Consider the following 21,112-nt stretch of genomic DNA (forward strand, 5'->3'; position numbering starts at 1 on the left):
CGCCTGCTCCGCGGGGACAGGGCAAGGCGCTGGGAGCAGCGGGAGACTTTTTGTACCTGCTGTTCAGAGTTTTCTATGTTTCTATATCTATATAAAAAAACGTTTGGTTTAAAGCTGGTCTCGGGCCTAGTGTTGCCGCGGGGGCGGGGTGGGGAGTGGGGCCGGGGGCCGCGGCGGCTGCTTACGGTGCTGGGCTGCGGCGGGCGGCTCGCGGCGCTCCCAGGGCTTGAGCGGCCGCGAGAGGCGCGAGGCCGTGGGGGGCTCGCGCGTGGGCGCCGCCCCGGGCCGCCGCACGCCCGGCGGCGCCTGCCCGCTCCGCACCAGCCGCAGCACCTCGGTCAGCGGCGCGGCGGGCGGCGACTCTGCCGGCGATGGCGGCGGCGGCTCTCCCGGCGCCGGGGCGCCCGCCATGGCGCTGCCACACGGACCGCGGCGGGGGGCGGAGCCGCGGCGGGGGGCGGAGCCGCGGCGGGGGGCGGAGCCGCGGCGGGGGGCGGAGCCGCGGCGGGGGGCGGAGCCGCGGCGGGGGGCGGAGCCGCGGCGGGGGGCGGAGCCGCGGCGGGGGGCGGGAGGTACCACCGGCGGGGGGGAGGGGAAGGGCGGTACCACCGCTGCGGGGGGTGTCACTGATGGGGGGGGTGTCACTGATGGGGGTAGCGCAGGTGTCGAGGGGACAAAACCCGTGTTTGCAGGGACAGGCCGTGCCCTCGTTCTGGGGTCACTCCTCGAGGGGCCGGCCTGCCCGGCCGCGCTGCAGCACCGCGATCCCCCCAGCGCCGCCCCTGCCCCCCGCCAGCCCGACCGCAGCGGGGCCCCGGCGGCGCCCGCCGCGCACAGGTGCAGGCGACGGTTACGGGGCAGCCGCAGAGGCGCTGCCGCCGCCATGGGGGTGCCCGGGCTGCTGCTGCTCGCCCTGCTGCTCCTGCTCCTGCCCCGTGAGTATCCAGCCCGGGGGGCGACGGCAGCAGCGCTGGGGGGCTCTAACATCCCTGTCCCACAGGTGGTGGGGCAGCCTCGGGCCCCTTCGCAGCGCTGTCGCCGCCGCTGACGGTGTCAGCGTCCAACGGGCAGCGGCGGCGGCTGGTGGCCTGCGTGGCGAGCGACCTGCCGCCCGGCGCCCCCGCCGCGGCCGTCTGGATCGGCGCCGGCGGCCGCCCCCTGCGCGCGCTGGCCCGCGGCGCGGCCCGCGGCGGCACCGCCGCCACCGTGTCCGCGCTGCCCGACGGCGCCGCCCGCCCGCTCGCCTGCCACGTGGGCACCGACCCGGCTGCGCCGTGGCGCAGCTCCGAGCCCCTCGCTGACGACGCCGGTAAGGCCCTGCCGCTGCTGCCGCCTGCACGGGGCTGCGGGTTGTGGCGGGCACCCCCAGCCGCTCTCTGTCCCCCGCAGGGGCAGCGGCCGCAGAGCCGTGCACGGGCCCCACCACCGGTGAGTGTCCCCACGGGGCCGGGCGGGCGGCGCGGGGCCGCGCTGAGGCCTCCTCCCTTGCAGCGGCTCCGCGCGCCTGCGCCGCCGTCGCGCTGCTCGTGGCCATGCGGCTGCTGCTGCTCAAGGTGCTGCTCTTCGACGCCCTCCTCACCGCCCTGCTCCTCGCCGCCGCGTGAAGGCCCCACGGACGCCCGCCGTGCATGGCTGGCCACAGGGCAAAGCGGGGAGCGGGGCAGGAAGGAACCGAGATTATGGCGGGGCTGGTGGGGGGCGACACACACATTTTGGGGGGAAACCTCTGATTCTTTCCATTTCCACGGGGAACCCCGCATTCGGTTGGGGACGGGGGACCCCTAGTTATGTGGGGGGTTGAGGGGGAGCCCCCTTTGGGGGACCCCCACGTGGGGGAGGGGCGGGTCCCACTGAGGGGGAGGGGAGGGGCGGGAGGCGCCGGGGCGGAGGCTCCGCCCCGGCGCCTCCCGCCCCTCCCCTCCCCCTCCTTCCCCCCGCCTCAGCGGCGCCGGAAGTGCTCCGGGGAGGGCGCGCGCGCGCTGCCCGCAGCTCGCCGGCGATTGGCCGCGAGCGAAGCGAGGCGCGCTCCTATTGGCCGGCGCCGCCGGTTTCCCTGGTTACCCGGCGGGGGGATGGATGGGGGTCGCTCCCGGAAGCGCGGCCCCGGAAGCGGCGCGATGGCGGCGGCGGCGGCGGCGGCGGCCGTGCTGGCGGCGGCGGCGCTGCTGGGCGCGGGCGGCGGCGACGACGCGGACTGGGTGCGGCTGCCCAGCAAGTGCGAGGGTGAGCGGGGCCGCGCGGGGCCCGGCGCGCTGCCGCGGGCCCAGGCCTCGCCGAGCCGCCCGGCCGCGGCGCGCTCGGCTCCCGCCTCCCGGCTGTGGAAGGCGCCCAGGCCGCTTCGCGCTGCCTGCGCCTCGCTCGGGCTCCGCGGCTCTGCTGGGCTGGTTGTTACAGGGGAAATAAAGCGTTTCTTCCGCTCGTAAAGAGAGATACGAACTGGTGTGACGCGAGCGGTGCCGCGCGCGACGACCGGGGCTCACAGCTCCCCTCGCAACACGTCCTGCGGCCGCCGTCTCAACCTGGGCCCAGGCCGCCAGCCCTGCAGGCTGCCCCGGGGTCGAGCGCTGGGTGCACACACAGCCCCAGGGCAGGATCCTGTCCTCAGCCCTGGCCCTGCATCTCCTTGGCACCTTCCCGGGCGCTGGAGGGCCCTTCTCGGCGCAACACCTCCATGTTCGGAGTGTGCGGCCACTGCAGCGCTGTCGCTGTCAGAAGAGATCCTCTGCCAGGAGAAGGGATAAGCCTTCGTGTATGGAAGGTGACGCTGTCCGGAGGCACCCCGTGGGTGACGTTATGGGGAGCAGTTCCCTCCCTTCCCAGCTCGTACTGCAGCATCAACTCCAGCCTTCACACCTCAAGGCATCTCCTTTGGAATCAGAGCTGTCCTTGTCTTGTAGCAAAGGAGTCTCCTCCTTGCACGACAGCTCTTTGCTTCCAAAGCAGCCCTGGTCGCCGGCTCGAGAGGCGTAAAACCTGACACCCCGCTATGCTTTGTGCCCCGCAGTGTGCAAGTTCGTGGCCGCTGGAGCTGAAATCCGCTTTCGAGGAGACCGGCAAGACGAAGGAAGTGATCGACACGAAGTACGGCTTCCTGGAGGGAAGGGCTCGCCCGTCAAGTACACACAGTCGTAAGTGACTCAGATGGGGCAAGAGGCAATGGGGGTCTCTGTTGCCACCCCTCATGCACGGGGACATCCCGCATGGCTGCATGTGGCTTCCCAGGGTGTCTGGGCAGCACAAGGCACCGTTCCAGTCTCCTGTGCCTGCGGCTCCGGTCATGGCACCCAGCTCATCCCTCCTGTTGTCTCTGTGCAGGGACGTGCGGTTAATTGAGGTAACGGAGAACATCTGCAAGAGGCTTCTGGACTACAACCTGCACAAGGAACGGAGTGGCAGCAACAGGTTTGCGAAGGTGAGGGTTGTCCTCCGGGACACGCTCCCGAGAGCGCCCCTGCTCCATGCCCACATCCGTGTGTGTGTCAGGAGCTGACACCGGCTCCAAGGTCAGTGCGGGGGAAGCCCTGACTTCACGGAGGCTGCCCCGCTCTCGCAGGGCATGTCGGAGACGTTCGAGACGCTGCACAACCTGGTGCACAAGGGCGTCAAGGTGGTGATGGACATCCCTATGAGCTGTGGAACGAGACCTCCGCGGAGGTGGCCGACCTCAAGAAGCAGGTACTGTCCCAGGGCAGGGGCACTCAGCCTGGGCGGACGGGCTGCGCTGGCCCGCTGTGCTGGAGCTGGGCGCCCCTCTCTCCCTCCGCTAGTGCGACGTGCTGGTGGAGGAGTACGAGGACGTCATCGAGGACTGGTACCGGCACCACCAGCAGGAAGACCTCTCGCAGTTCCTCTGCGCTGATCGTGTACTCAAAGGGAAGGATGCAAGTAAGTGGGACCTTCCCCCTGCCAGCGGCTGCCTGGGCTCCAGGGGAGCCTGGCACCTCCTTCCACCCCTGTCTCCTCCAGGCTGCCTGGCAGAGACGTGGACGGGCAAGAAGGGCGACCTGGCCAGGCTAGGGGAGAAGCAGAGCAAGAAAAAGAGCGGCAAGAAGAAGAAGAAAGGGAGCAAGGAGCAGAGCGCAGGAGCCAGCGGCCTCCCAGGCAGGAAAGAGAGTGCCGAGGAGAGCGGGATTCAGGAGGAGGCTCCGCTCGCGCACAGCCCCGCCGACGAGCTGTAGGCAGAGGGGCCGCGCGCTCCGTGCTGCTGGGCCACGGCGAGGCCCGCGAGTGCTGAAGGAAAGGGGATCTGCCTGAGCCATGTACCTGACTGCTCCAAGGGCCAGCGTGGCTGCGCTGTGTCCGTGCAGGCCTTACCCGGCTCCGCAGGGGAGGCGGGCCCGGAGCGCCCCGTACCGCAGGCCCGGCGTGGCTGCGGCCAAGGGCGAGCGCGGCCGCTCCGGCACCACCTGCGCCTGCCTGGCGCCTCCGGAGCCCTGTGCCCAGCTGGCCGGGGCGGGGCCGGGGGGCGGCGCTGGCTCCCGGTGCTGCCCGTGCAGAGAGACGCTCCCCACTCGCTGCCCGCGGGGCCGGTGGGGCGGGGGGCGAGCGGGAAGGCCCGGGGGCGGGCCGCCTCGCTCGGGCGGGTCCCGGGGCCGGGCGGGGGGTGTGCGCGGGGGCGGCGGCGGCCATTGGCGCGGCGGGGCGGGGCCGGGCGCGCGGGCGCGGCGGGGCGGGAGGCGGCCCGGAGCGGCGGCGGCCGGCGGCGGCGGGATGGTGGACAGCGTGTACCGGACGCGCTCGCTGGGGGTAGCGGCCGAGGGGCTGCCGGACCAGTACGCGAGACGGGCGGGCGGCCCGCGTGTGGCAGCTCTACATCGGCGACACGCGGAGCCGCACGGCCGAGGTACCGCAGCTGGCTCGTGGCGCTGCTCCGCCAGCACCGCTGCCGCATCCGTGCTCGACGTGGCCTGCGGCACCGGGTGAGAGGCGGCGGCGGCGGCGGGGCGGGGGGCTGCGGGGCCCGCGGCGGGGCCGGCTCACGCGCTGCCCGCAGGGTGGACTCCATCATGCTGCTGGAGGAGGGCTTCCAGGTGACGAGCGCCGACGCGAGCGACAAGATGCTCAAGTACGCGCTGAAGGAGCGCTGGGAGCGGCGCAAGGAGGAGCCCTTCGACCGATGGGGTGCGGCAGCATTGGGGGAACCGCGGGCGTGGTGGGGGGGCACGGGCCGGGCCCGCTCTCACCCCCCGCGCCGCAGTCATCGAGGAGGCCAACTGGCTCACCCTGGAGCGGGACCTGGAGAAGCCGGGGGACGGCTTCGAACGCTGTCATCTGCCTGGGAAACTCCTTTGCCCACCTGCCCGACTTCAAAGGTGAGCCGCAGGGGCAGGGTGCGGGCTGAGACTGTACCGGAACTCATGGCGTGTGTGTGTGTGTGTGTGTGTGTCCGCGCGCGCACGCAGGGAGGTGGCTTCTGCACTTGAGCAGGTACCCCAGCTCTTGGGCCCATTGAGGCCAAGCATTTAGGTGTCTTTTTTTTTGGGGGGGGGGGAGGGCATATATTATATATATATAATATATATAATATTATATATATATATAATATATATATATATGTATATATGTATTATACACACACACATATACACACACACACACACACACACACCACCCACCCACCCACCCCTCCATGTTCTGCTCCCCAGGGGACCAGAGCGATCACAAGCTGGCGCTGAGGAACATTGCCAGCATGGTGCGGCCCGGCGGGGTCCTGGTCATTGACCACCGCAACTACGACCACATCCTGGCCACGGGCTGTGCCCCACCAGGCAAGAACATCTACTACAAGGTAGGTGTGGCACCAGGCTCAGGGAGGGACTCAGCCCAGTTCCGGCCACCCCCCCGCCCCTGGGCCAGGGGAGGGAGGGAGGGAAGGGACGCTGCGCGCCCACAGGACCCAGCTGGCCTCTCCCGCGGTCCCCAGAGTGACTTGACCAAGGACATCACCACGTCGGTGCTGCTGGTGAACAATAAGGCTCACATGGTGACCCTGGACTACACTGTGCAGGTCCCGGCCGAGGAGTGCCGGGGCATCCCCAGAGCTGAGGTGAGCGGGGGCTCAGGAGGCCAGTGGTGGCCCCAGCACCATGACCACTAGCCTCACACAAGGTGCCTCCTTGCTCAGCAAGTTTCGGCTCTCCTACTACCCCCACCAGCTGGAGGCCTTCACAGCCCTGCTGAAAGGTGCCTTCCAGGGGAAGTGCCAGCACAGCGTCCTGGGCGACTTCCAGCCCTACACGCCGGGGCAGGCCCACATCCCCTGCTACTTCATCCATGTCGTGAAGAAGACGGCCTGAAGCTGGGCTGCTGCAGCAACGGCCACAGAGACCTCAGCGTAACGAGGGCTGGGACACCACCCCCCATGGTGCCTTTCACCACCAAAGACCAGGACTCTTTCCTGTTAATGAAGGGCGCTCGTGCCAGCTACCACAGCCCTGGGTCTGTGTGTCCGTGTAGGGCAGGGCCGCGGGGGACAGGGGAGCAGTGGCGGGCAAGGGGATGGCCGGGTGCTGGCGGTTCTGTCTCTACGAGCCAGGCCTCCCTGCAGCGCGGGGTTTTGGGGCACCCCCGCCAGAGGCAGCTGCTGCACGTCCCCCCTCGCGCCGAGCCACCTGCGGGAGGGCTCTCCCCCCACTCACCACGTGCCGTCCTCACCCTTTCTGGCCGCGCTGGGTGCCGGGCTGCGCAGCACCTCCCTGCGTCACCCTGCTGGGCCCCGAGGGCCTGCAGGCTCCGCAGGCCGAGGCGGCACCGTTTGCTGTGGCTGAGCACCGCGGTGTGTCCCAGCTGCAGACGCGGGCAGCCCTGCCCCGACAACGCTCCGGGCGTCAGAGCCGAAGCAAACAAGGCTAGCGGTGTCCGCCAGGCGCAGCACCCGCAGCGCGGCCCTCACCGCGGGAGGACGCGGCCTTGGTCCTCAGGCACTGCACAGCTCACGGGAGGTATTAGCAGAGCTGGGAGCTCCTTACAAGCACAACCCGGCTTCGTGCGGCGGGCACCAGCCCTGGGCTTCACCCTCCAGCTGCCACCAGCCGCACCTGCAGGCAGGTGGGGTGGCTCTGAGGCAGCCGCTTCTGCCTGGGGATCTTGATTTCGCTTTCTCAGCACAGGCCCAGCCACAGTGCACGTGCGGCTCCCACACTGTGTGTCCCTCGGTGAGGATGGAGGAGGGGAGGAGGCCACCATGGGGTCTCGTCCTGGCAGCGAGCACCTCCCAGAGGAACCAGTGCCCACGGCGCGGTGGCCTCTACTCCAGCCCTGTTCCTAGATGCCCCCACTTCCTCCAGGACAGCCATTTCTTTGCACAACCCAGACCTTCCCAGGGGGTTCAAAGGGCCCTTTCCTGAGGCCTGTGGTGAGCAAAGGCCCCAAAGCCCCACGCTGACCGTGCAGAGGCAGAAGCTGGACGAGAAACCTGTGTTTATTTTCAAAGTCCACATCAAGCCTAGGCTGCCTGTGGCAGCAGCACTCTCTGTTCCTTCACGCTCTGGCCACCATCCCCTCACTGGGGACTAGTGCCCCAACGAGGGACAACCTCCAGAACCCTTCTCCTGCGCCCAACTTGGTACTGTTTGGGCTTGCTCTCACATGGGTGGCCTTGTCAGCCACTCAGCTATTCCCATGCTCTCCAGGCCCTCAAACCTCCCGGCTTCCCACATGCTTCCAAGCACCCGTGGGGAGCTCCCCTGAGTCCGAGGGGGTGACAGGTCCCACCACCACACTGAGCACCGTTGCAGGGCATGGCGACTCGCTCAGCCAGGCACAAGAGAGGTGATAGAAGGAAGGTGCCTGTTTCTGTCTCATGTCTCCCAAGTCCTTTACGGCTTCATCTCTTCCACTCTTAGCTCTGCTGGGGCTTAGCAGGCAGCAAACTTCTGCTGGATGAATCTGTACCTGAGCAGCTCCTGCTCAGAGACCCGAAGGCTGCAGCCTTGCAGCAGCCTGCAGGAAGTCCTCCATGGTCAGCACCAGAGCAGAACTCTCTGTATCCAGCCCTGCATGAGAGAGAGGAAGAGCAAGCTCAGAGCAAAGAGCAGGGCCGGGCAGCATGTCCCAAGAGCCCCCCTCCAGTCTGCTCTTATTTGCCAGCAGGCTGGGAGTCACAGGTTCCTCTGCCCATTCCCCTGCGGCCAAGCACTGGAGAGAAAGGTGACCCCCCACACGCAGCGACTGCCTGCCAGCAACACACAGCCCAGCATGAAGACACGCTCCAAAACCTCTTCTTTTCCAGCCAAATTCCTGTGGCAGCAGCGAGTGTCCCCTCCGCAGGGCAGCCGCCAACACATGGGCCAAGCTGGGGCCAGGCTCTCACCTTCCTCAATCCACTCCACCTTGCGCTTGACAGCGCTCATCATGGCATCCGAGCACAGCGCATAGATGTCTGCTCCTGTCAGCCGAGCAGGGCATTTTTCTAGGATGCTGGGGAGACTCACGGAAGGATCCAGTTTAAACCTGCAAAGAAAAAATAACAATAGGTGTGAGAGCCACAGGGGAGAGAAAAAATGGGAGAGGGAAAGCAAGAGCGGGGAGAGGGAAAGCAAGAGCGGGGAGAGGGAAAGCAAGAGCGGGGAGACTGGGGACTGGGAGAAATGTGTCAGGCAGTGATAGGACAGGAGGAACTGGAGACTAGAGTCATGTTCCATGGTGGGATGTGCTCTGTGTGAAAAAAAAAAAAAAAAAAAAAAAAAAAAAAAAACAGCAACAGAAAGAGAGAGAGAAAAAAAAAAGCTTTCCTATTTTTTTTCTTCTTTTAATATGGCCAATTCCTGTTCGAGACATCCCTGCAGCAAGGTCCTGGTCCCTGCTGAGCAGGATCAAAAGCAGCTCTCTACTCTGGCTCAGGGAAATTAAGTGCTCTCCACACCTGGAAACAGCCTGCAGCCAGGGCTGAATGAGAACACATTTAATTACTGCTGGTACAAACCACCTTGCCACCAAACGGCCTCGCAAGAGCCACGATGCAGACGCCGTGCCGGAGGGTGCTGCTGCCAAACCACATGGTGTGGAAAGGCGCTCGTGACCAGCCTCTCCCACCGGGTTATCCTTGCAGGGAGGAGCAGTCCCAGCACCCCAGCTCACAAGTCCCTGCTGAGGCAGATCAGCTGCTCACCCGGCTGTCCTGGGGGGACCTCCATACAGAGCTACCTGTGCACTTGCTCCTGGAAACTGTAGGAAACGTGTAGGAAACCTTGCAGGACCCCAGTGGGGACTCCTGCTACGCTAGTGCCCTGCAGCCTCAACACACTGAGAGGAGCTGGCTGAGCTCCCTGAGTAGAAGACATGGGAACGGTGACTGGAGAACTCTACCAGCTCCTCCAGCCTTCACTCAGGGGGCTGAGATGCTTCTGCTCCCACTGTGCAGAAAACCTGCCCTTGTCCTGCGCTTCCTACTGGCTGCCTGACAGTGACTTGGGTGTTCTCGGGGCCCAGACACAAGGCCAGGCTGCAGCAGCCCACATGTGAGCCAGGAAGGCCACAGCCCATTGCAGGATTGCAAGAAGACAAGGTCACTCACTTCCTGGTGACAGCACTCAGCACCTGCAGCTGCGACTCCCGGTCTTCATTGATGCCCACATAGACCAACTTGTCAAATCTGTCAGCAGAGAGAAAAGACAGTCAAAGAAGGGCCAAGATAAATTTTTCTCCAGGACCCAGTCCTGTGCACTAGAAACCTTTTGCTGTCAGAGCAAGGTGGATGACACCAGGATGAGGGGAAGCAGCTGACACACTGCAGGGCAGGGCAGCTCTTCAGAGGGACCTCACCACCCAGGCTGGAGAAACAGGCCCACAGGAACCTCATGAGATCCAACAAGGGCAAGTTCTGCCCCGGCATGGACTAACTGCAGACATCAGGATTATGGCTGCGCCCAGTTCAGCTCAACCGCTGCCTGAGCAACTCCAGGGAACTACCCTGAAGCAAGGAAGAGCAGCATGCAACACACCTCCCCGGCCGGAGCAGCGACGGGTCCAGGAGGTCGGGCCTGTTTGTAGCTCCGATGACAAACACCCCTCTGGTGGAATGAAGTCCGTCAAGCTCAGCCAGGAGCTGGGAGACAACTCTGCAAGGAAGGAGAGGAGACACAACGAGGGCTCAGCAAATTGCCCACTATGGCACGCATCCACCCACGGGTCCCTGTCTTGACTTCCAGCTCTTACCTTTTTTCTTTGGAATTGCCCTGCTACGGCTACTCGCATCTCTCAGGGAAGCCAGTGATCACGGAGGCACATTGCAGAGCGAGTGCAACCCCCTAGTGCCAAGACAGCCCTAAAAGCCTCTCCTTGGCCCTAAACCCTTCCAGGATGGCTGCACATGCTTACCCGGGCTATCATGGACACCAGCAACAAGGACCAACCACAGGCAGGTGCGTACGGCCGTGCCTTGGATTCCCTGACACTAACCCTCCTTGCTATGCCGTTCTGCGCTTTCGGTCTCTGCCAGGGATGCTGCCAGCCAGCGAGTGGTGCACACCTCAAACCTGGGGGCTGCTGCAGAGTGACCTCAGAGCGTCACCCAGACCTCCTGGCATGGGGATGGCTCCACAAGGTTCTGGGACCACTTTGGGCCCACACCTAAAAAAGCTTCTGTGCTGTTTTGGGCGTGCAGATAGACACTGGGGCCCACGGCATTACTGGCAAATCCTCCATTCTGCGGAAATCCTCATGGATAGAGATGAGGACGGGACATGAGCTCAGCAAAAGACACCTGGAAGAACCTGCCTTGTTTCTGGGTACATCCAAGCTGCACAAACTTTCCTTCAACCAAAGGCAGCTGAAAGGTTTCCCACTACAGGGAAACAGCAGCTAAAGCGAGGAGAGCAATGACCTTGGAGAGGCCAAAGGGAACAGCTAGCAGCCACAGAAGCTATTGGAGGGGGCCCCGTCTTAACCAAATGTTTGCACAACAGGCTTGGGCAATCAGGGATCTGCTGCAATGCAAACAGCAGTACTGGCAGCCTCAGAGGAGACAGGCTGTGCAGGGGAGTTGAAGGGAGCAAAGAGGGACAGCAGGAGAGCCGAGACGGACTCTGCCTCACTAGGCCATCCCATGCTCCCCTAGCTCAGGCAAGGACATCTGCTCTCCTAAGGATGCTCTGTGCTATCTTACCTGTCCATAACACCCCCTGAATCTCCACTCTGCCCACGATTTGGGGCCAGGGAATCCAGTTCATCAAAGAAGATGATGCAGGGAGCAGCTGCTCGGGCTCTGGCAAACACTGGGAGGAGAGAGAGAGAGCACGCAGGATGTGAGAGCTGAGTGAGAACACCAGGACGCACGAAGTCACCAGCACAGAGGAGCTGTGAAGGGAAACCAGCTGCATCCCACTTTACCAATAATCACTGCTCCTGCTTAAAGGGAAACTAGCTGCATCCCACTTTACCAATAATCACTGCTCCTGCTTAAAGGGCTCAGCCAAATCAGAAGCTCCCCAAGGGCAGCACCTCACACGATGGCCCCCGAGGCTTGAATTGGGTTTCAGAGGGGATGCTGTCCCATCAGCAAGGCCAAGGATGAGCAGCAGGAACAGAGAGAGCAGCAGCAGTGGCTGCAGCAAGGCAGAGAAGAGAGGGGGTGCAGGAGACGGTTGGGTTTGCACCCTCGGTGGCAGCTACGAGGAAGAATTGGTAAGGGGTGGGGTGAACTACGAGCTCCTTCCCTCTAGCACCCCAGAAAAGTCCCCGTATCCCACTGTGCCAGGAGCAGGGCACTCGGGCTCACCGTTGCGCACGTTCTCCTCACTTTGCCCAACATACATGTTGATGAGCTCTGGCCCTTTCACGCTACAGGGCAGGGAGAAAAGACAACAGTTAGGAGAACTGTGAGCTGCCAGGAGAAAGTCACTCTGACCACGCGATACCCCAGCTTTTCACCTGAGGAAGGTCATGGTGCACGTGGTTGCCACGGCTTTTGCCAGTAAGGTCTTCCCTGTCCCAGGAGGGCCATAAAGCAGCAGGCCAGAACGACACAGACCCAGCAACAGCAGCTCTGGGTGATCCAGGGGCAACTGGATAGTGTCCAGGATCTCCTTCTTCACCTCTTGGAGCCCACCAACGTCCTGCCAGGACACGGAGGGGATCTGCGCAAGAGAGAGTCCCTCTTAGCACTTCTTCTTGAGCCTGTTGAGCTCTTGCTCGTGGGGCATCAATCTCTTGGTGCTCCTGCTGTCATCAGCTGCATCCAGCCTGCAGCAAGTCAGCCCTGCACCGCACGGCCTGAGCATCCCTGTCACGACATCTCCCAGTGTCTGTAGCCACCCTCTCCCACACTCTGCCATGGCACAAGGAGCTGCACAGCCCACGTTCTGCTGCCCTAAGACTGCACAGGGGCATTCACCCCCCAGTGACAGACCCTGAGCTAGTAGGACCTCTGTCCTGGGAGGATGTGAGGACAGATGTCCTCTACAGATGGAAAATTTCCTGCTTTTGAAGAAGGGAATATAGGACCAAAACTCAAAGATGTTTACAAGAAAGCAAGGGAGAGGACAGCTGCAAAGAAAGAAGAAAGCAAAGAAAGCAAAGGCAGCAAGGGGGTGAGCGACTGCCACTTTTGTTGTTTCTGCAGAGTCAAACATTCTTAGAGGATGCTGGCCGACTCAAAACTTAGAAATGGCAGGAACACCAGAGTCTGCATGATGTATCTCTCCAGAGAGCAAAAGCAGCCCCCCTTGGAGCACGCACACAAAGCAAAGGCTGAACACAGTTCCCCACAGCTGTTGGCCGGGTGTGGAACAGGTGTCAGCATGACCAAGGAGTTTAAAAATAGGCCAGAGCAGAATTCCTTCCCCCGCAGCCATTCTGGTTCTCATTCCTTCACTACTTGAGATTACTCCAGCTGTCCAGCAAGTTCTCCAGGAAAATCAGGCCAGACAAGGCAAGTATTTCCAGAAAGAAACCTTTTAAAGCAAAAGGTCACAGGCTGTCTTTCTTCGATGTTTATGAATAGAAGAGTTGCCTTCTTACTCACACTCCTGCTTATGCTTCCTCTCCAGAAAAAAAGCTCTATAAACATCAACATGGGAGATGGAAAAATACTCAAAAAAAAAAAAAGAAAAGCTGTTTTCAAAGGAGAATATCAGAAGTCCAGGATGTGCTGGAAGTACTGCTAGCAATCAGAGGTTTGATATTAGCTTTTTCTAGGATACTTAAGCTGATAATCCCTTTAACGGCAAACAAATGTGGGACTAACAAGAAAATACAAGTGGGGATTTGAAAGTTATATATGTGAGAGTATCCAGGAACCTGCTAACGGGCTTTCTGAACTGCAGCCAACTACTAAGAAATTGATAAATAATTGTTAAGATACCAGCAAAATTAGCTCCCATTCACCCAGCTCACTGCAGAGCAGACTTCATGGTTATTTTTACTACAGCAAACATGCCTCAAAGTACAGCTTATTTCAGCCTCTAGTAAGTTAATGAATAGATTAACAGTCCCAGAGAAGCACCTGGATGATGACACCAGGAAGATGACACCTTCCCGGGTCAGGACTGCAAATGTTTTTGGGGAGAAGATGCTGCTCCAAGACCAGCATTTCCTGCCCTGCACTGAGCTCAGCTGACTGGACTGGAGCGTGTGGAGAAGGGGTTCTCATCCTCTCACTTGGGCCCAACACCACGTTAGCAGGAAAATGCTGTTTCACCGGCTCAGAGCTGCATCGAGCCCCTCCTTGAGGAGCTGACCCAACTGGTTTTCTCTCAAGCCCTTTTTCCATTTCCCTAAGGAATTCCCAGCTCTTCAAACTGCCCAGCTGTCAGACGAGCCTGCAGCAGCTCTAGCAGTAGCCAAGGCCACGGATCAAATTTAAGGCCTCTCATGTACGTGTGGAAATTCCTTCACCAGCTTGTGCCCCAGCCTCTCTATGCCTATATTGTGGCTGGCTGGACAGACCTGAACAAGGCAGCCAGTCCACCAGTCACCTCTGCTCCTTGAGGGGCACCATACAGTCTGGCACTGCTAGCACACTAGCTAATTAAACAGTCTCCAATTAGAGCCACAAGTGCTTCCCTGCCCAGACTAAAGGTCAACAGTGGGAAAAAATCACTAGTGGGGGAAGACCACAGCAGGATTATTTTCCAAAGTGGGGGATGTGAGAGGACACATAAGCAGGCAACGTGTTAGAGCAGAGCCCAGGTTTGGCAAGGCCTGCAAAAGGGAGAGATGAGAAGCCACACAGCTCTAGAGACTCAAATCCTCACCTCTGCTCCAGGAACCTACCTTTGGGGCTCCCGCTGCCTGCGAATGGGCATCATGTAGCTGGTCCAGCGCTACACTGAAATCCTCCTCCAGCACAGGGAAGCCAGCAGTGCAAAAATCTCTCTCCACTTCCTCGCTCAGTCCACCTGGAAAACTGGCAAGGGAAAACAAGTGAGAGACAGAGGCACTGCCCGCTCCACTCCCAGCGTTATCAGATTTGCTGCTGCCAAGCCACCTCCTCCTGCCGCCCTGCCCTTACGCTACCTCAGAGCTTGGATGCGGGCACAAGCAGCACGGCTGCTGTGGGACAGCAAGGCGCACAAGTCTCCCAGCACAAACCCCTGCGAATGAGAAAACCACCAGCATCAGCTCAGGCCCTGACCGCTGCTCCAGCTAAGGCGCACAAGGTGAACGCAGAGAGACTTCTTGCAAAGGCATTCTTGCCCCTCTATGCCCATGTTCAAGTCTTTAGCTTAATTTATTTAACTCAGCTCAGTCTGCAGGGTGATGAGTACCCTTCTAGCATCAACCAGCACCTCTGCTAAAGATCTCCAGTCCTTTGGCACTGGAAACCCTGCAGCAAAAGCTGACAGCACCCCAACGTCTGAGTACCAGTTATCCACCAACGAAGCTGCTGGGGCTTTGGGAACTGCCCCTTTTCTCCATGGCCTGGCAGAGGAGGTTGGCAAACACTCGTGGCCTGCCGAGCCTCGGGGCTGCCCGTCCGCTCCCCAGCACGGTCCCACTCACCGCGGTCCTGCGGGCCAGCTTGGAGAGGCTCACTTCCTTGCCCAGAGGAAGGCTGGCGGTCAGCGCACCCAGCATCAACCTCCTGTGCTCTTCAGAAGGGGCTTCGATTTTCACCTCGTGAAGGAAAGCAGTCTGCACGTCTGTGGGAACAGCCCGGGGCTTGCACGTTGTGCCAATCACCGAGACGGGGCGGCTGCAGAGAAAGGGGGGACAGCCCATGGCCTCAGCTCTACAAAAAGGCCCCTTTCCCCATGGCCACCCCCCTCGCTACCCTGTTCTCCAAAGGGCAGCCTTTCCTCTGTGACACCCGCATGCACTAGCAAAGCTCTCTCATATAGTCACTCTCCTCCAGTTTAACTTCTGGGCTGCTTTGCAAGTCCTGTCCCCTCAAGAGACATCTTATTTCCTCCCTCGATGCCTCCCTCTCTGGTACCTGCCATCTGCTGCAGGACTCTCCTGGGGCCTGGCCTCACAGACCCAGTGCAACCTTGCACGTCCTGCAGCCCTTCTCATTTTAGCCCCACTAAAACATGCCATATTTGCTCATAGAATGCTTAAGGTTGGAAGGAACCTCTAGAGGTCATCTAGTTCAACTCCCTGCACATGCATCTGAGTAAAGTCAGGAACCAGCACAGTTTTAGAGGATAAAATCTCTCGATTCCTGCAACGCCTAAGCTGCAAGAGCAAGATGCCTCTGAAATAAGCAAAGCAAATATGGGAGAGACCCCACAGGTTTACAACAACACCAGGTACCCACAGCAAATGTGCAGGGTCCATACCTCACTGCAGGATCTGTGTCCAGGAGCAGCTGCCTCAGGGTAGCAATGACCCTGGAGTCCTCTCCCAGCCCATCTCGGTCTCTACCAAGCACCTCTATGTCCTTCAGCAGAAGCACACACGGGTGATACTGCTGGGCCCGGGTGAAGGCCACCTGCACTTTCTCCTCCGTGGCTCCACTGCTGTCACCACACAAACTAACACAATCGACCTGCAAGAGAAGCCGCACAAGTCATAATTTGTTAGGGTGGCAAGCGTGGGGCTGAGAGCAGCCCTCACTTATGTAGCATTTTCCATCAGCAACACAATTCTGAAAGGGGAGATAAGGTGGGCATTCCCCAGACACACTTTGTCAGAAACAGCTGATGAGGCACAAAATAGACAGGGAAGGATTCCAGATTTCCTAGCACAGGCAAATGGCTGCTTCCCTATGAGGGGTGAGGGCAGCTCCTGTCTCAAAGAGGTGACAGCAAGGAATTGGAGTAGTTGCTAAAGCTGATGCAATTGCTCAAGCAACATAATCCAGAAGGGATGGGAGAGCCATGCAAGAGGTCAACACAAGGAGAACAAGATGCTTTGGAGGAACAGTGCAAAGAGCAGAGGGGAAGGCTTAGGAAGCTGTTCAGTCATCTGTGACATGCGCTCAGCGTGCAGGAGAAAGGTAGAAGGTTATTAGGAAAAAAAAAAGGTGGCTGGAGGCCCAGACACTGTTTACAAGGCAAACACTGGATGGAGCCACTCAGAAGGGAGAGGCAGCTGCTGAGCCCTGAACAGCGGCCACGGCGCTGCTGGGAACTGGCAGTGCTGGCCTCCTGGTGCCAAGCGGTTGCATAGGAGCCGTCCCTGGGAGCACCTACAGCCTCATCCCATCAGACAGACCTTTGAACTGATCCACAGAGTTGCTCTCAGGTTATATCCAACAGAATCCACAAATTCAGCATACGTGCACTCCCTTTATTTGCATGCACGCACAGGAATGGCTTCTAAGGAGGGTCATTGTCATGACTGCGAACTTTTTGTTTTTGTTATCTTAAAGGCTATTTCTGTGACTGTAGGGAATCCACTTGTCCCTACAAGGAATTACCTTGAAGAGGTGAAGGTTAAGGCAGCTACACACAACTTTGACAGCCGTTAGCTTCCCGCTGCCGCTTGGTCCCGAGAGGAGGATGCTGCCCGCCCCGCTCAGCGCAGTTCCCCTGCAACACAGGGCAGGGGAACAGGCAGTTCTCTGCGGACTGTGGAGCAGGGTCCCAGCTCTCCTGAGCCTTGCTAGGAGGAGCTTAAACTCACGAGCTGTTCAGGTGAGGCCGAAGTGCACTGCAGAGCTGCTTCACAACATCAGAGAGTCCAGCAGGAGACAAACTGCTCCACAGCTCATGGCTGCCATAGGCTGGGGAAGATGGGACAGCACTGTTGGTTGATCCCACCTGCGAGGAAGGAATATAACTCTTGTGAAATACCAACAGCGAAAAGACATCAAGCGACAAAGTGTGTCCCAAATGCCCTTTTTGAAGTGCAGGAGACACAAGTCCCCCAACGCACCTTTGCCACCACTACAGTGCAACCTCAGCCTCAGATGAACACCCGCCCTGCTCTCCACTGACATCTTACCAGGTACAGAGATGTGTTCTGGGTGTCCACCAGGTAACCCTCAGACTGCTCGCCTTCTACCATGCCTAAAATCTTCCTCACTTTGAAGTAAAGCTCGGGCCATCTAAAGGAAGAGCAAGCAGTCTAAATTACTGAGTCAAATCTGGACAACAAGAATAATCCTTTCACTGCCAGAAGCCAGCTGAAAGGCACAGGTAAGTATGGACACTCCTGCTCTCTGCCAAGACCCCCACAGATCCTTTGCAGATTCCATAGCACCGACTGGCTAGGGAGACCAATGTGACTGCCAACAGGTACAGCTTCTGCTGCTGGCTTTAGCTCACAAGAACTAGTGTCCCAACCTTCCCATTTTGTCTGCTTTGCCTAAAGCAGAGCTCCTCTTCTGCCATCAGTTCCTTCACTGTAAGCGCACAGAGCTCGGTGTGCTGCATATAAACCCTGTACTGCAGAGTCCTCTGAGCTGCAGAACAGACCCCAACCCAAGCACAGATCCTGTCCTGGACACCTGGCTGGGAAAATGCTTCCTCCACCAACATCCCACAGGACAGATTGTTAAAGGACCTGCAAAAGTTTCCTCTATCTCTTGAGTGTCCTACGTGCATCCTACAATAGTCTGAAACTCTCTAGGCCCCATTAACTCTGCTGTCTCCTTTTGTCTGCCATAGGGCAAATACCTAAGCGTACAGATGGGAGACTTGTGCTTCCTGTGGTCCGTTCTCCTTCAGAAAAACAGCCCAGAAAACACTTGTTATGGTAGCATGGTAGCACACCAAAATTCTGAAAGTTTGGAATATGCAGTGAAGATGAACATGTGGCTGGTATATCCTGAAGCATTCAAGGCAAATACTTAAATCACACTCTTCAGTTACCTCACTGGCTAAAAACTGAGGCATTTATATTGCCACTATCCAAACCCTAATGCAAACACCCTACTCTGATACAAAAGTAATTTTTCTCATTCAACACAGAACTGTTTCAAGGCCAAGTTATTCTAAAGTGCAGAAACGTCCACACTTTAGGGTTTGTCCTGCATAAGCAAACCTAGCTTCCATTTCGGTTTATGAGGCACTGACTGTCCTCAGGTCATAGTGAATCCATTGCCCCATTTCAAAAGCATCGACAGTGGAAAAACACCTTTTCTCTATCCATGTAATAGAGCCACACTTTATTGCCACCTACCTAAGAAATTTGTCTGAATTTTCTTCTAAAAAATCAGCACATCCATATGTTGGAATACATATGATGTCTCCCTCCTGGACAAGCCTACAGAAAAAAAAAATATATATATATGTATATATATACACATACACACATACATACAGTGAGTCTCACCAATGAGAAACAACCCACCATGCCACACATGTTTTTACAAAGAATGTATCTATTCGTGGTGCTTTGTTCCTTCTCCTGTATTCCAAAATGATAAATTGCCACATAAAGATTTAGAGTGTAAATCCATGAAAAATCTGCCAGTGATACAAAAGATCGATGCTATTAATTATAAAGAGCATCACCTCCCTAGGCCTGGAACAGCTAAACCTAGTTCTGAAGAAGCTCGGGGGACAAGCCACGAGAGAAGACCTCTAACACAGCCGGCTGACCAACCATTCAATGTATACAGAGTTGAATCCTGGCGTATGAACCCACCACAGGACACAGAGGGTGTCCTGGGGCATTTGGCAGACCTCAGTGTTGGAACCATTAATCACAAAGAGGGAAGGAGACTTAAGGACATCTTGTGAAGGACGGGAGCAGAGATGCTGCAGGCAAGTCCAGCTCAGGAGGAGGAAACGGCGCAGGTAAATATTTCAGAAGCGTTCAGCACGCATATATTTATCAGCAGCTTAACACATATGATCCATGTGTATCAGATCTGGCTGCCACAGCGAGAGGGCTCCTGGCTTACCGAGGCGTTTCGAAGTGCTTGTAGAGGATGCGGTCGTAGCGGCCCGCGGCGCTGTACGTTGGCGAGCAGACCATCTCCACGTGCAGCTCCTTGGCGAAGGGCGGCACGGCCAGCCGGGAGCAGCTCTCCTGGCCCTCGTCAAGGCCGCTCTCCACCTCGTACCTCTGCGGAGGGGACAACACGGGAGCGGAAGGCGTCAGGGCCAGCCTGCCCCGCCAGGCTCCAGCGCCACGGGGAGGGAGCCCCAGCACGTGCCCAGGAACCCAAAGGACATGGCGGGGTGGCCGCCAGCCCCCTCCGCCCAGCGCCACCAAGGGCAGGTCTGGCACATCCCTGGGGACCCAGAGGTTACAGTGAGGTGGCCACCAGCCCCCTTCTCCCGGTGCCACCATGGGGACAGACGGGACATTGCAGAGGGCCCAGAGGCCACGGCTGGAGAGCCAATGGCTTCCAGTGCCACCACCGGGAGGCCCAGCATATCCCCAGGTGCCCAAAGGCCATAGGCGGGGTGGGCAACATCCCCCTGCTCCCGATGCCACCACGGGGACCCAGCAGCCACCACGGGGATGCGCCGGGCCGACCGTGCCCATCCTCCTGGAGCCACCCGGGTGTCCCCGAAGCCGCAGGGCTGTGACCAGCGCCCAGTGCCTCGCCGGGACCCCCCGGGAGGTGCTGTGTGGCCGGTGGGGGCTCACCCGCACGCAGACGTGCCCGGCGGCGGCCGGCTCGCAGCGCAGGTTGAAGGCGAGCGCCGGGGCGAGCAGGGCGGCCTCGGCGGCGACCTCGGCGGCGGCGGCGGGCGGGTATCGCCAGGGCGGCGGTCGGACCCGCAGCGCCGCCACGTGCTGCCGCCCCGCCGCGCTCACGCGCACCCACTCGCCGTGGAAGAGGCCGAGCGCCAGCAGCGCCCCGCGGCTCACCCAGAGCTCGGCGCCGCCGCCGCCGCCTCCCGCCGCCGCGCGCGCCGCCCGCAGCCGCGCCGGGCGCCCCGCCGCCGCGAAGCGCGACACGAGCGGAGCCGCCGCCGCCGCCGCCGCCGCGCGACACGGGGCGCCGCCCGCCGCCGCTGGGGCCGGTAGGGGCGGCGCGGCGGCGCGGCGGGTGCCGCTGCCCAGCACGCCCTGCAGCGCCGGGCGCGCCTCCAGCACGAGCGGCGCCGCCGCGGGGCCCGGCAGCGCCTCACCGCGCCGCGCCACCACCGCGGGCCCGCCCGCCGCCGCCGCCGCCTCGCCGCCCGCCAGCAGCACCCAGGCCAGCGGCGGCGGGCGCCGCACCGGCCACACGGCCACGCGCCGCCCCGGCGCCAGCCCCAGCCGCCGCAGCAGCGCCCGCCGCAGCCGCAGCGCCGCCCCGCCGGCCGCCGCCGTCTCGCGCAGTGCGGCGCCCAGCAGCACGGCCTGCGCGCCGCCGCGCCCCGCCGGCCGCACGGCCAGCACGAGCGCCCCGCGGCCGCGCAGCGCCGCGCACAGCGCGGCCGGCGCCTCCAGCAGCGCCGCCTCCGCCGCCGCCGCCGGCGCCTCCAGCGGCCGCAGCACCGCCACCGCCATGGAGCCCCGGGCCGCCGCGCCGCTTCCGCCCGGAGCTCTATGGCGGCACCATAGAGAGGGCGGGCCGGGGGAGGGCGCCCCTGGCGGGCTGGGGGCTGCGGGGATCCCCCGCCGCGCAGGACCCGGGGCCAAGGGTCGGGGCGAAGCCCGTCACGAGCGCCGGCCTGCGAGCCTGATGCCAAGAAATGGGACAAAATTACCTCGTTTTACTTCCCCCCACCTTTCCTCATCCCTTCGCTCTGGTTTAGCAGGTGGCCTCACCCCCCGCCCCAGCAAGCTGCAGCCGCTGGCGCGATCCAGGGCTCTTCGGTGCTGCCGCAATGACCCGAAG

The 21,112-nt window shown here is 60.9% G+C and overlaps 4 protein-coding genes across 4 annotated transcripts; 3 read left to right on the forward strand and 1 right to left on the reverse strand.

Moving 5' to 3' along the window:
• The first annotated feature begins 883 nt into the window (after positions 1 to 883).
• On the forward strand, positions 884 to 1,604 carry PTCRA (pre T cell antigen receptor alpha). The gene is made up of 4 exons (XM_088531240.1): positions 884 to 935; positions 1,001 to 1,309; positions 1,390 to 1,428; positions 1,492 to 1,604. Exons 1-4 carry the CDS (start codon positions 884 to 886, stop codon positions 1,602 to 1,604), a joined length of 513 nt encoding a protein of 170 aa, XP_088387366.1.
• A 498-nt stretch (positions 1,605 to 2,102) lies between these two features.
• CNPY3 (canopy FGF signaling regulator 3) lies at positions 2,103 to 4,188 on the forward strand. Its single transcript, XM_088531254.1, is given in 9 exon segments — positions 2,103 to 2,223; positions 3,005 to 3,021; positions 3,023 to 3,092; positions 3,095 to 3,128; positions 3,316 to 3,412; positions 3,554 to 3,617; positions 3,620 to 3,675; positions 3,768 to 3,885; positions 3,967 to 4,188. Coding segments are annotated over 9 exon segments (774 nt in total). The 5' UTR covers positions 2,103 to 2,117; the 3' UTR covers positions 4,179 to 4,188.
• A 515-nt stretch (positions 4,189 to 4,703) lies between these two features.
• Positions 4,704 to 6,329, forward strand: GNMT (glycine N-methyltransferase). Its single transcript, XM_088531255.1, is given in 10 exon segments — positions 4,704 to 4,779; positions 4,781 to 4,843; positions 4,845 to 4,889; positions 4,891 to 4,919; positions 4,994 to 5,121; positions 5,198 to 5,262; positions 5,264 to 5,312; positions 5,646 to 5,788; positions 5,924 to 6,029; positions 6,109 to 6,329. Coding segments are annotated over 10 exon segments (885 nt in total). The 5' UTR covers positions 4,704 to 4,710; the 3' UTR covers positions 6,297 to 6,329.
• Positions 6,330 to 7,787: 1,458 nt separating this feature from the next.
• PEX6 (peroxisomal biogenesis factor 6) lies at positions 7,788 to 20,781 on the reverse strand. The gene is given in 18 exon segments (XM_088531256.1): positions 7,788 to 7,916; positions 7,918 to 7,994; positions 8,312 to 8,451; positions 9,515 to 9,592; positions 9,942 to 10,058; positions 11,105 to 11,213; positions 11,717 to 11,778; positions 11,869 to 12,074; positions 14,212 to 14,344; positions 14,455 to 14,531; positions 14,941 to 15,133; positions 15,720 to 15,928; positions 16,802 to 16,913; positions 17,008 to 17,144; positions 17,329 to 17,431; positions 18,508 to 18,591; positions 19,235 to 19,398; positions 19,930 to 20,781. Coding segments are annotated over 18 exon segments (2,913 nt in total). The 3' UTR covers positions 7,788 to 7,856.
• Positions 20,782 to 21,112: the final 331 nt, after the last annotated feature.

The sequence above is a fragment of the Tinamus guttatus genome, unplaced genomic scaffold (assembly GCF_059628265.1).
Source record: "Tinamus guttatus ecotype Peru unplaced genomic scaffold, ASM5962826v1 Tinamus_guttatus_pri_ptg000403l, whole genome shotgun sequence".
Classification (NCBI taxonomy): Eukaryota; Metazoa; Chordata; class Aves; order Tinamiformes; family Tinamidae; genus Tinamus; species Tinamus guttatus.